This window comes from Bidens hawaiensis, unplaced genomic scaffold, assembly GCF_021521415.1.
Source record: "Bidens hawaiensis isolate Kalapana, Puna unplaced genomic scaffold, B.hawaiensis_p1.1 tig00001236_1, whole genome shotgun sequence".
In the NCBI taxonomy this organism is placed as follows: Eukaryota; Viridiplantae; Streptophyta; class Magnoliopsida; order Asterales; family Asteraceae; genus Bidens; species Bidens hawaiensis.
This window is the reverse complement of record NW_027491070.1, coordinates 3,372,770-3,386,469: the sequence shown is the minus strand read 5'-3', so window position 1 is coordinate 3,386,469 and position 13,700 is coordinate 3,372,770. Positions and strand designations below refer to the sequence as shown.

Sequence of the window (13,700 nt, the reverse complement as noted above, 5' to 3'; positions counted from 1 at the left end):
CGTAGCCATTGAATCATATCAATCAATGGTTGAGATTTAAAATTACCAAAAACCATCATAGTTTCCTAGAATTACTCTTTCACCATTATAACCGACATAGTTTCCTATAATTATTCTTTCACCATAGGTTTTAATGCCAAATGTCAAAATTCTATTGGTTTTTATTATTCTTAGGAAACAATTTCTTTTTATTTGAACATTTTTCTATACTAGTTTTTATCCCCCGTATTACGAGGGTTGCTTTTATTGTATGAAAGTTAATAATATACTTATGGTTTGATGATAAATTGTTTCACATAAATGAGATGTTATATTCCGGTTTAAAAGTTATATGGTTTTGATGAGGCCCTAGACCCGTTTATTCTTTTTACTATAAAATTGGTTTTTTTAATTATAAATAATATTTATGAAAGTTAATTATATACTTATGGTTTGATGAGACCCAAGACCCGTTCAATTTTTTACTATAAAATTGGTTTTTTTATTTAAATAATATATATATATCTTTTTTAAAATAAATAAGATATAATTTTTAGTATATCCTATATTGTAGGATTTTTACATCAATAATTTGTTGAGAATATTTTTTTATTTAATGAGATGTTATAACCCGTTTAAGGAAAATCTGGGTTTGATAAGACCCATACCCATGAATTCGGGTCAAATGCATAAGAAGCCTCCATTTAAAAATCAAGCAAATCTGGTGACTTCAAAAAAAAGGGGAGCGACCATATCGCGACACGTAGGATTTTTATGTTTTCGTTTATATATATTATAGATATATATATATATATATATATATATATATAATAAATTAAAATAAAATAGTTCGAGCTAATCGAGCGAGCTCGAGTCGAGCTAGGCTCGGCTCGTTTACAATCGAGCCGATTTCGAGCGAGCTTTCTTCGAGCTTTTTTCGAGCGAGCTTCGAGCCGCAAGCTTTTTGAACAGCCCTACTCATTTGGGTCATGTCGTCGGGCCATAATCACATACAGTCTACGCACGGTCCACACAACAGGTTGGCTAATAGAAACATGACGCAGTACTGCTATATACATAACGGGTCATCCGAGTCATGATATGCCTAAAAGAATATCGACACTCATATGGTTTAAAATAACAAAAAAATACTTTATTTTGAATACGATTCTATTTTCAACAAAACTTGATAATAAGGCCATATGTAGTGGGCGTGGGTTTGGGCGAGAAAGGGAGCGAGCACCCCCCCCCCCCCCCCCGACGATATGTGGGCGAATTGGGGCGGGGGCGGGGTTATATTGTCGCCGAGTTATGAGATAAGTAATAATATTTTAATCATTTGACCGTTTGACAACGGTCAAAAATAAAAAAAATTTAATTAAAACAATATATTTATATATCTATATAAACATAAACTTTCTTCTTCATTTCACATCTATATAAACATACACTTTCTTCAAAAAATCTAGCAAAATGAATCCTAGAAACAATCCGAACCAACCGAATTCCGTGGAACTCACCGCTACCATGAGAGAAATCATCAAAAAACACAAAAAGTGTGTCGAGGAACTCAACGATGCCATGAGAGAAACCAACAAACAACACAAAAAGATTGCCGCTATGTTGAAATTGCGGGAAATGAGTGAAGAATACGAATCCCTCAAAGCGGCCGGGTTACACGAAGAAGCCGCATTATTGCAACGACAGCGAATTGAAAAATGCGTGAATATTATAGATATTAGTATTTTTTTAGTTATGTATTTTTTTGTATTTCTTTTTAATTTTAATGCATTTTTATTTAATTATTTAAATAAATTGGTTTTTATTTGTTTAGTTTAATTATAAAAAGAAAATAATAAAAAAGATACTGTGGTCTCAATTTGTAGTCCCTACACCATTACACCCCAAAAACAAATTCTCACTCCTTACTGACTGGGCGCCACGTGTCACAATTCGCCCCCATTTGTAGCCCTCCACTGCACATAGCCTAATTGTATATTATCACTATTCATATCCCAATTCCAAAATTATGTTTACCATCAAAGTACACTACAAATAAATATTCAAATTTTATTGTTCAACATGTGTCTTTTATTACCAATCACATTCATACCTCAACAACCTTGAATATTCCAACTTTGAATAGATGAAATATGTCTAGGACAAAACACGCATTTTAACCCGCAACACGTTTAACAAGCTTATTCCGAAACAAAAACTACATTACTGTTTACAAACCAACATTCTTCTTGTAACTTGACTCATGTATCGGTGTATCACCACTTCTTACAGGCGCGCCCTTGAGCTTGTAGATGTCGATGATGGAGCGCTCTACAAAACCAACAAATGCATCAGAATCGTATAATTTAAAAAAAAATAAAAAAATAGAGACAAACAAATGCATACTCACCAATGGGACACCATTTTTCGCTCGTTCTTCAAGAAATCTTGATGGCTTATAAAAGTCACTGTATTTTTCGGACCATTTCTTGAGACTTGCATATATGTGTTTAGCCCCAACTAAATCTCCCCAAAACACAATGCCACCACTGCAATAAAATCGCAAAAAAAAAAAGGGTTATCTTTGTCAATTAACATGAAAATTATCAAACTTGAATAATATTAGTAAAATATTACAAACACGAATGACTAACCGGTAAGAAGGAAAACTCATTCCAAGAACCGAGGCAACATCAAGATCGGATGCCCGAACCACAATGCCTTCGTCTAGAACACGACATGCCTCGCTCACAACCGGAAACAATATCATTTCAACTATTTCTTGGTCGGTAACGGTTATAGGCTGCATATACATATTTCAAGAAACAGTCAGACAATTTGATTCACGTGTCAAAACGGGTCATTTTCTGTTGGGTCAAAACAGGGCCGGGTCAGGCCGGGTTGACCCGCAAACACCTCCTGACGATTTGACCGGTTTGAGAAAAAATACAACCCAAACCAACTTATAATTTCTTGATTTATGGAATAAAGCAAGTACCTTTCCTCCGGGCATAATGTTGACTAGCCTTTGAGCCTCTTCTATAATCGAGAACACTTGGTGATCGGGTTTTGGCTTGCTACCTTTCTCATAAAGATAATATCCTTTTCCATTATTTTTACCTGAAAAATTAATCTTTTTGTTAAAAAAAAACAGATCCCTTTTTTTCAAGATTATTTTTTTTAAGATTATGATAAATGAATTGTTTTTTAGAGCGTATTCAAGAAATTACCATTTCGTCCACTTTTTATCAGAAGGTCAACAATAGGAGACCGGAACGTACGGTCAGGAAACGCATTGGCAAATTCTTTGCCTACAGCTACAGCTACACCATATCCAGCTAAATCTTGAAGCCTGAGTTCACAAATTCATACAACGTTCTTAATTTTCAAACTCTCATTGTTTGACTATCAAAGTCAACTTCTTAGTTTTCAAGTGTAATCTTACATAGAGCTTGTGACAAATTAAAGAACATATAACATGTTCTTGAAATGTCCATATTTAGGTAATGATCAAAGATCAAGAATCACTGAATCGTTTCAATTAATATAAAAAAAGTAGTGTTTGCATCAAGACAGAAGGCAAACGGACAACAGGCTGCGCCGCTAACCCTTTTGTTTTGACTTTGGAAGTTAACAAAGTGAAGTTGAAAACCAGGTTGTTTGACTTTAGAAGTCAACAAAGTGAGAGACTTGCTAAATATTAAAGCCTAAAATCACAAATTCATAAAACATTCATGATTTTAGTCATTGGTGACTTTTAAAGTCTTGGTCTTCAACGCAGCGTTGCACAGACATCGTGACAAATTAAACAAAGTATCTTTATTTGTATGTTTCTTAAAATGTTCTATTTACACACATGAGATTGTACATTACCTGATTTTAAAAGAAAATTATATCAGTTTTAAAGTTAAAAAAAGAGGCGGTTTGACTTAAGAGAAAAACTTACTGGAACGGGCCCATGGGGAGTCCAAAGCTAGTGATCAACCGGTCAATTCTAAATATATCAACACCTAAATGAAGCAAAATATGTGCACCCTGTGTGTACGGAAAAAAGGTGCGATTAACAGCAAATCCGGTACAGTTTCCCACCACAACAGGAGACTTTTTAATGATCTTTCCAACTGCCATAAGGTCTAAAATCGCTTGTGCAGATGTCTTTTCGGTTCTCACTATCTCCAGCAGAGGCATAATATGAGCAGGGCTGTAGTCATTTTACAGAAAAAAATAAAAGTAAAAAGATAAATGTCAGTGCACCTCTAAACTTTAAATTAATTATATTTCAAGTTACTTGCATTACGCCTTTACAGCAAAATATTCAAGAAATCGTAACCTGAAGAAATGTGCCCCGATAACTCGATCTTGAGATTTTATTTTCTCTCCGACCAAATTTAGATCAATGGTAGATGTGTTGGTTGCCAAAATGCAATGAGGGGGGCACTCTTTCTCGATTTCACTAAATATCTTTTGCTTCAGTGGAACATTCTCAATAACCGCCTGCAATAAACAAAATTAAATGAAACATCATAGTGCGGTAAATTTTATAAAGTTCAAATTTTTATACTTTTAGGATGTAAAAGAACTAATAAAAGACGGTCTTTTAAATAAAACCATACCTCTATAACCATATCCACATCTTTGAACTCTGAGTAATCTAATACACCTTTAACCAACGATAAGGCCTTTTCAGCTTGTGCTTGTGCTAGTTTCTTCCTTGCAACCAACCCTCGAACATTTGCTACCAAACAAAGTGTTACCATCGTAAGTTTTTCTGACAATATAAATCTCTTATATAACAAAGAATAAGTTAAATTAAAGGTGGAAAGATAGCACATTGTGTAAAGTTCGTATGGGTCAGTTGACTTGTAATGCTTTTTGTCCAAAAATGTTCTTTTGTAAATAGTTAAGAAAAGTTATATAACTTCATAAATAATCTGATTCTTGAAAAATATTTGACTCATAAACACATTCTTTAGTAAAAATGGCCAGAAAAGCCACCTCTAAGTTACATAATCAACTACAAGATTTACAAAAATATAATAATATTTTACCTGATATTGTTTTAATTCCCTTTTGAAGATACTCAGAGTTGACTTCCTTCAGAACAACATTTATGTTACCGAGAATTAATGCAGTAGCTATTCCTGACCCCATTAGACCTCCACCAATCACAGCAACCTTTTTAACAGGCCGTGGCTTTAGACCAACATCGGTTACTTCAGGCACCTTTTAATGAAAGAAAGGTCAATTGAGATTTTGTAAAAATTTAGCATCTTTTTATAGAAAAAGGAGAAAACTTATTAAATTCGATTCTACCTTTGAGATTGCACGTTGTGCAAAGAATATGTGAACAAGACCTTTCGCGGTGTCGGAGAGAACAAGCTCATTGAACACCTTGACCTCCTGAAAAAACAATATTTTATAACAAATTTAGCTTGTATAAATAGATGTAAAAACTATCAGTTGTAAGAGATAGTGTTTGGATGTGTATTTGGTACTTGAAGTTGTAATGCTCCTGTTAGATGAGTTTAAGTAGGCATGTAAACGAACCTAAAGAACGTGAACAACTAAACGAACAAGGTTTTCTTGTTCGTTCGGTAAGGAAATGAATGTGTTCGTGTTTGTTTATGTTTGTTCTTTAAAAGTATAAAGTATAAACGAAGTTCATGAACGTAAACAACGAAAATAACCGAACATAGATTAACAAAGATAAATAAACGAGCTTAAACAAAGGTAAATAATAAACATAAACGAACACACGTAAACGACAGTTCACGGACATAGATGAACTAACGATACACGTGTTCATGTCAATCCACCTAACTAAATGACAGAAGGTTTTGTTCATGTTTCATTTGTTTATTAGATAAACGAACTTCATGCCGAACAGTTCATTGAACGTTAGTTCGCTTGCAAGCCTCGATTTAAGGATGTGATAGATAAAGTAATGGTATATAGGTAATTTTGCTCCATCTCTCAATAATCAATTTAATATTATAAAATGAGAATACCTTCAAAACGCCAGCATATCCACCACGAACAATCCCTTCCTCAATCACATCAAGACATGCTTGATGTTGTGGCATATTAGGGTACGACCGCTTGACTAATTGTCTAGCATTTTTAATAATCTCACGGGCTTCTGAAAGGGAACCAATCTTATCCGTCCGATGAAGAGAGCGGACCCACGGCTTACGGGCCTCTGCTATGTCTAAAGCCCATTGCCTAGAAACCTTCAATAAATCTTGAGGAGGCACAATTTCATCAATGAGACCGAGCTTTTTCCCTTCCTCCGATAGTATCGGTTTAGACGTCTACAAACAAAATCCTTTAGTTAATATCAAACGTAATGATAAATTCACATTATCAACTAAAATTAAACATGTTGAAAACGATATGTTTGGATGTGAGCTCACCAACATCATATCAATTGCCTTTGACAATCCCAAAAGCCTGGGAAGTCTTTGGGTACCTTTAACACCATATTCCATTATTTAATAAAATAATATTAATAAATTATCGATAATAAAGCATCCTAAACGTATATGTACCGTACCTCCAAAGCCAGGCATAACTCCAAGAGATAATTCAGGCAAGCCAAGTTGAGCACGTGGAGCTGCAATACGTGCATGACAACCCTGCATAAACCGACAAAATAAAATCATAAAAAAGTTTTTATCTTTTTTAGAAAAAACTGAACTTGTGAACAAACCATTGCAACTTCTAGACCACCACCGAGTGCGAGTCCTTGTACCGCAGCAACTATTGGTTTCTTGCAATCTTAGCATACCCGAAAAGAAATAAAAATGTGTATGTGTGTCAACGAATGCATACTATAATAATGCATGGTAAACTATAAGATTAAGTTTCTATAAAGTAATAAACCTTCGAGTGTGTTGGTCACGAGTTCAACGGATACATCGGGTAGATGAGATATGTCTCCTGCCATGAAAATGCTTAAACTTTTAACCGCGTGTTTGAGAAATACGATCAGTGAAAAGGGTAAAAAGGTCAAATATGAAAAGATATGTAATGAAGCTGTTACCGGTCTGGTGAACTTTCAGAAAAACATTGATGTCGAACCCACCGGAAAATCTACCGTTGTTGCCTTCATAACATAAAAGAAAACAAATTTAATAAAAATAAATAGATATATATTATATACTCTCTTTAAATTAATTAAAATGGACAAATATTGTTTTATGAATTACCCCTTGTATGGATATTGCATTTGCTCGACAAAAAATCAAAAGATTGTTCAAATATCCTAATGTATGAATCGAAAATGTTCCAACTTTTATTTAGCATTCCTTTAGCATACAAACTATTACTGAATCATGTTATCATATCATAATAACCAGTTTTATCAAGCACCCTTCTTGTTAAAAAGATGTTTACTGTTTAGCATGTTCAATTTTGCTGTTCGGTATCAGTTGTATCAAAGCCTAAAACACTAATCATATCTTAACAGACAAATTTGATTGAACATAAAAATGTTGGATTAAACGCATTATCAAGGTTTTACCAAACAAATCCTAAATAAAACAAACACTCAATTCAACGAAACAGAAAGGTCAAGATTCCAAGATTATCAAGTCTTAGCATATAAATAATAAATCATAAAACGTTCCGATTCAATAAAATTATAAAATTATAAGCTTGGATTAAAGTTATTAATTACCAGTCAAAACTATGGCTTTTACATCATCTCTTCTTGTAGCCTCTGCGAATTTCTCCTTCAATCCGGCAAGAACTAATTAACACAATAAACCCAAATTAATAAACCAATTACTAATAAAAACAAAAAAAATGGAGCAAAATCTAAAACTAGCAAAGAACTATAAAAAAAATCCAAACTAGCAAAGAGCTAAACAAAACCAATAATTAATCCAGAAATATGAAAAAATAAAAATAAAAACAAAAATTGGGCAAAATCCAAACTATCAAATTAAGAAAAACCAACAATTAATCCAGAAAATTAAAAAATGAAAGAAAAAACACCAAAAATGGGGCAAAAATCAAAACTTGCAAAGAACTAAACAAAACCCTAATTAATAAATGAAATCAAACAAACTTTATGCAAGTTTCTCTTTCAATCCAACAAGAATTAATTAACACAATAAACCCAAAACAAAACCAATAATTAATCAATAAAAAAAACCAAAATGGGGCAAAATCCAAACTTTTTAAAAAACTAAAAAATAATAAGATCAAATAAATTATATGCAAGTTCCTCCTTCAATCCTGCAAGAACTAATTAACACAATAAACCCAAATTAATAAACCAGTTATTAATTAATTAATTAAAAAAAACCCAAAATGGGGAAAAATCAAAACTTTTAAAGAATTAAACAAACCCCTGATAGATAAAAATCAAAGAAAGTATATGCAACAAAAAACCCATGAATAAAAAATGGATCTTGATTAATAATATTAAGGTGAATGAAGGGATAAAGCAGATTACTTGGAAGAGCTAAAGCATTAACAGGTGGGTTTGAGATGGTGATCAAAGCAACACCATCAGAACCCACATCCATCATCACACTCACAATTGGTTGCAATTTTTGTGGATTTTTGGTTGAAGTGAGTGAGTCTATGAAAGTCAATAATGGAGTAAAGAAGGTGATCATGGTGTTTATATATAGAGATTGGAATGACTTAATTACAAGATTGGCCCTTGTTGCTATGTTATGTTATGGTTGTGCAAACGGGTCAGATTCGGACTCGTTTAATGGTATTCTTAGGACCTGGAATCTGACCCTGTTGTAAAAAACTGGCTCGGTTTATCTAGAGAGAAACTGGTTAGACCCAACCTGGACCCAGACCCGGACAGTGGCCCATTTAGTGGTATTCTTAAGACTCGGCACTCGACCTATTGTAAATAGCCTGGTCGGAACGATTTAGGTCTCGCGGGTGTTACCTGGTTTATGTAAAGAGAGAATGGTTAGACCTGACCCGAACGGGACCCATTTAGTGGTATTCATAGGACCCGGGACCCGACCCTATTGTAAATAGTCGGGTCTGGAAGGTTTGGGTTTCGTGGGTCTTACCGAGTTTATGTAAAGAGAAAACGGTTAGAGCCGATATGTACCCGGACCAACATAGTGGTATTCTTAGGACCCGGGACCCGACCCAATTGTATATAGCGGGGTCTAAAAGGTTTGGGTCTCGTGGGTCTTACCCAGTTAAGTAAAGAGAAAATGGTCAAACCCCGATCTGAACCCAGACTCGTTTAGTAGTATTCTTAAGACCCGGTAGCCAACTATATTGTAAATAACTGGGTATGATTAGAGTCAGGTCATTCAAGTCTTATCCAGATAAGTAAAGAGAAAATGGTCAGACCCGACCCATATTCGTTTAATAGTATTCTTAGAACCTATAAACCGACCATATTATAAATAACCGGGTCTGATTGAGGTCAGGTCTTACGAGCATGTGACCTGGTTTGTGCTCACCTCTGGTTATGAATTTAGTTATTTTTATTTGTTGAAAAATGATTTAATTAGTAACTACTACCAAACTTCATAAAAAGTTGTTAAAGTCTATGTATGAGCATTCACATTCATTCCTTGTTAACCTTTTAAAAGTTTTCCAAGTCCCATTTTCTAAAGATCATATACATTTTTTATTATGCTACTAACTTGACTTTTAGTTGGGCGAATGTTAATATTTATTTTTATTAATACATAATATAAAAGTGTCACTATAGTAAAATAGTGAAAAATGCATATTGTTTGGTAACATGTAACTTTGTTTTTATGTAACTTAAGTTTGTTTAATTCTTCATTTGTGTTCACATAGTTCTACATGTATAATCTTGTAAGTTAACATTTAGGAGAGGCTGGTACGATAAGGGAGTGGAGACGAAGGTCCAACATGAGTTGGGCTACAAAGAAAGATGAAAGAAAGATGTGGAATATTAGGAGTTAAGGGTTTGATTTTGATCTAATACATTTTTAACGCCTAACTAGTACGATTAAATCGATAATTTATACAAAAATAACCAAATTGGTAATAAGAAACCGAATTTACTTGCGCATCAAGGGGGTCAAGTTGAACTTGAGGCATCAAATAGCTGAGTGTTGGGGAATTCGTGTAAATCGGTAAACTGGATGTTTCTGAAGTCATGTGTTCACTTTCAGATCAAATAATTTGAGTGTATACCAATGATTTGATCGGACAAAATCAAAATACAATTCAAGAATTTTGTACGGATTTTGGATGTTGTGTATTTCGAAAATTGCCAGTAAATTCGAATGTTCGTACAGAAATTGAATATAAAGAAGAAACGGATTTGGAACATAACTGCTAGAGCACTTTTGCACATTTTACACCTTTAGTCCCTCAAGTTAAATTAATGCGGCTTTTGGTCAAAAACCGTATTTCTAACGCATTTTCTATCCTAGCCAGGGGCTGCCGCCCTTGGACTCCGCTTCTCTCGGGGGCGTTGCCCCCCTTGGGTTCCCCGTTAGTTCCGATGTCATTCATGCAAGCGTGCACTCTTGTTTGAATGTCATACACAATCTCTAGTTATATTAAAATATCTAACACTGAGGACGGTTGAAATCCCGTCATATATACAGTCGGAAAAACGCATTATTAATAAGAACTTAGAGTGTGAACTATCAAGTATGGATGTAACTAATTTGATTAATAAGAGGAGGCCCACGAAAAAGTAAGTAGTGTGATTGTTGTTGCAATTTTTACATGATGGCTTTTGACTCTAGCCGGCTAAATGGATAATTAACAAAATCATCCCACTACTTATATCAAACTTATTGACTTATTTAAATAGTTTTGTATATGTTTTATATAAACTTATATCAAATTGAGACCAAATTATTTAGGTCTCGCGGGTGTTACCTGGTTTATGTAAAGAGAGAATGGTTAGACCTGGTTTATTCTTAAGACTCGGGACTCGACCTATTGTAAATAGCCTGGTCGGAACGATTTAGGTCTCGCGGGTGTTACCTGGTTTATGTAAAGAGAGAATGGTTAGACCTGACCCGAACGGGACCCATTTAGTGGTATTCTTAGGACCCGGGACCCGACCCTATTGTAAATAGTCGGGTCTGGAAGGTTTGGGTTTCGTATATGTTACCTGGTTTAAATAGTTTTGTATATGTTACCTGGTTTATTCTTAAGACTCGGGACTCGACCTATTGTAAATAGCCTGGTCGGAACGATTTAGGTCTCGCGGGTGTTACCTGGTTTATGTAAAGAGAGAATGGTTAGACCTGACCCGAACGGGACCCATTTAGTGGTATTCTTAGGACCCGGGACCCGACCCTATTGTAAATAGTCGGGTCTGGAAGGTTTGGGTTTCGTGGGTCTTACCGAGTTTATGTAAAGAGAAAACGGTTAGAGCCGATATGTACCCGGACCAATATAGTGGTATTCTTAGGACCCGGGACCCGACCCAATTGTATATAGCGGGGTCTAAAAGGTTTGGGTCTCGTGGGTCTTACCCAGTTAAGTAAAGAGAAAATGGTCAAACCCCGATCTGAACACAGACTCGTTTAGTAGTATTCTTAAGACCCGGTAGCCGACTATATTGTAAATAACTGGGTATGATTAGAGTCAGGTCATTCAAGTCTTATCCAGATAAGTAAAGAGAAAATGGTCAGACCCGACCCATATTCGTTTAATGGTATTCTTAGAACCTATAAACCGACCATATTATAAATAACCGGGTCTGATTGAGGTCAGGTCTTACGAGCATGTGACCTGGTTTGTGCTCACCTCTGGTTATGAATTTAGTTATTTTTATTTGTTGAAAAATGATTTAATTAGTAACTACTACCAAACTTCATAAAAAGTTGTTAAAGTCTATGTATGAGCATTCACATTCATTCCTTGTTAACTAAAAGTTTTCCAAGTCCCATTTTCTAAAGACCATATACATTTTTTATTATGCTACTAACTTGACTTTTAGTTGGGCGAATGTTAATATTTATTTTTATTAATACATAATATAAAAGTGTCACTATAGTAAAATAGTGAAAAATGCATATTGTTTGGTAACATGTAACTTTGTTTTTATGTAACTTAAGTTTGTTTAATTCTTCATTTGTGTTCACATAGTTCTACATGTATAATCTTGTAAGTTAACATTTAGGAGAGGCTGGTACGATAAGGGAGTGGAGACGAAGGTCCAACATGAGTTGGGCTACAAAGAAAGATGAAAGAAAGATGTGGAATATTAGGAGTTAAGGGTTTGATTTTGATCTAATACATTTTTAACGCCTAACTAGTACGATTAAATCGATAATTTATACAAAAATAACCAAATTGGTAATAAGAAACCGAATTTACTTGCGCATCAAGGGGGGTCAAGTTGAACTTGAGGCATCAAATAGCTGAGTGTTGGGGAATTCGTGTAAATCGGTAAACTGGATGTTTCTGAAGTCATGTATTCACTTTCAGATCAAATAATTTGAGTGTATACCAATGATTTGATCGGACAAAATCAAAATACAATTCAAGAATTTTGTACGGATTTTGGATGTTGTGTATTTCGAAAATTGCCAGTAAATTCGAATGTTCGTACAGAAATTGAATATAAAGAAGAAACGGATTTGGAACATAACTGCTAGAGCACTTTTGCACATTTTACACCTTTAGTCCCTCAAGTTAAATTAATGCGGCTTTTGTCAAAAACCGTATTTCTAACGCATTTTCTATCCTAGCCAGGGGCTGCCGCCCCTTGGACTCCGCTTCTCTCGGGGGCGTTGCCCCCCTTGGGTTCCCCGTTAGTTCCGATGTCATTCATGCAAGCGTGCACTCTTGTTTGAATGTCATACACAATCTCTAGTTATATTAAAATATCTAACACTGAGAACGGTTGAAATCCCGTTATATATACAGTCGGAAAAACGCATTATTAATAAGAACTTAGAGTGTGAACTATCAAGTATGGATGTAACTAATTTGATTAATAAGAGGAGGCCCACGAAAAAGTAAGTAGTGTGATTGTTGTTGCAATTTTTACATGATGGCTTTTGACTCTAGCCGGCTAAATGGATAATCAACAAAATCATCCCACTACTTATATCAAACTTATTGACTTATTTAAATAGTTTTGTATATGTTTTATATAAACTTATATCAAATTGAGACCAATTATTCTTGTATATGGAATTATGGATTTCATTGTATTTGTATAGACGAAAGTTGACTCCATGAGAAGCACGTTGGGAGTCAAAAAGTTGTGAAAGAGACAAAAAAAACTTAGTTATAAAATCTTTAATATTTATTTTATGTTAGAACATTTAAATATCACTAGTAGCTTCAAAGTTGGTATACATACACTAATTTTAAGTGTATATAATATAGGTGTTCATATTAAAGACGGAAACGCATAGGTCGAATAATAAACAGAAGTAGTAGTTGTAGTTTGATATGGGACAACGGTATAAAGACAAAATGGCAAAACTCGTTCTTTATGTTTTTACGGTTTTTCAATGGTTGTCATTTGAAAAACTTAATGATAAAAAACATCCTTTATGTTAAAAAATCCATGCATGGTTCGTCCTTTTAACTAACAAGGGTTAGTTTTTTCATGTTAAATTCAGTCATGTGCACCTCATGTGAGGGCAATTTAGTATTTTTATCCCCTCGAGGGTTATTTGTGTAACTGACTTAAAATTTTGGTATTTAAATAAATAATGTTTTTCTTTTTTTTAACCCTCTTCTTCCCCAAACTTCCTTTTCACAGCACCATC

At 34.4% G+C, this 13,700-nt stretch overlaps 1 protein-coding gene across 1 annotated transcript; it reads right to left on the bottom strand.

Annotated features, from left to right (window-relative positions):
- Positions 1-2,098: 2,098 nt before the first annotated feature.
- Positions 2,099-8,606, bottom strand: LOC143566645 (peroxisomal fatty acid beta-oxidation multifunctional protein AIM1-like). The gene is made up of 18 exons (XM_077053287.1): positions 8,441-8,606; positions 7,658-7,729; positions 7,022-7,084; positions 6,862-6,918; positions 6,689-6,756; positions 6,533-6,614; positions 6,393-6,448; positions 5,988-6,290; positions 5,293-5,379; positions 5,028-5,202; positions 4,593-4,714; positions 4,310-4,473; positions 3,926-4,180; positions 3,210-3,331; positions 2,978-3,099; positions 2,634-2,782; positions 2,390-2,528; positions 2,099-2,310 (listed from the first exon to the last, which is right to left on the bottom strand). Exons 1-18 carry the CDS (start codon positions 8,604-8,606, stop codon positions 2,266-2,268), a joined length of 2,247 nt encoding a protein of 748 aa, XP_076909402.1. The 3' UTR covers positions 2,099-2,265.
- Positions 8,607-13,700: the final 5,094 nt, after the last annotated feature.

Coding starts and splice junctions, on each gene's coding strand:
- LOC143566645 (XM_077053287.1), bottom strand. CDS start 8,606: ATGATCACCTTCTTTACTCCATTATTGACTTTCATAGACTCACTCACT. Junction 7,730..8,440: donor TAATGCTTTAGCTCTTCCAA/GTAATCTGCTTT, acceptor TGTGTTAATTAG/TTCTTGCCGGATTGAAGGAG. Junction 3,100..3,209: donor GATAAAAAGTGGACGAAATG/GTAATTTCTTGA, acceptor TTAATTTTTCAG/GTAAAAATAATGGAAAAGGA.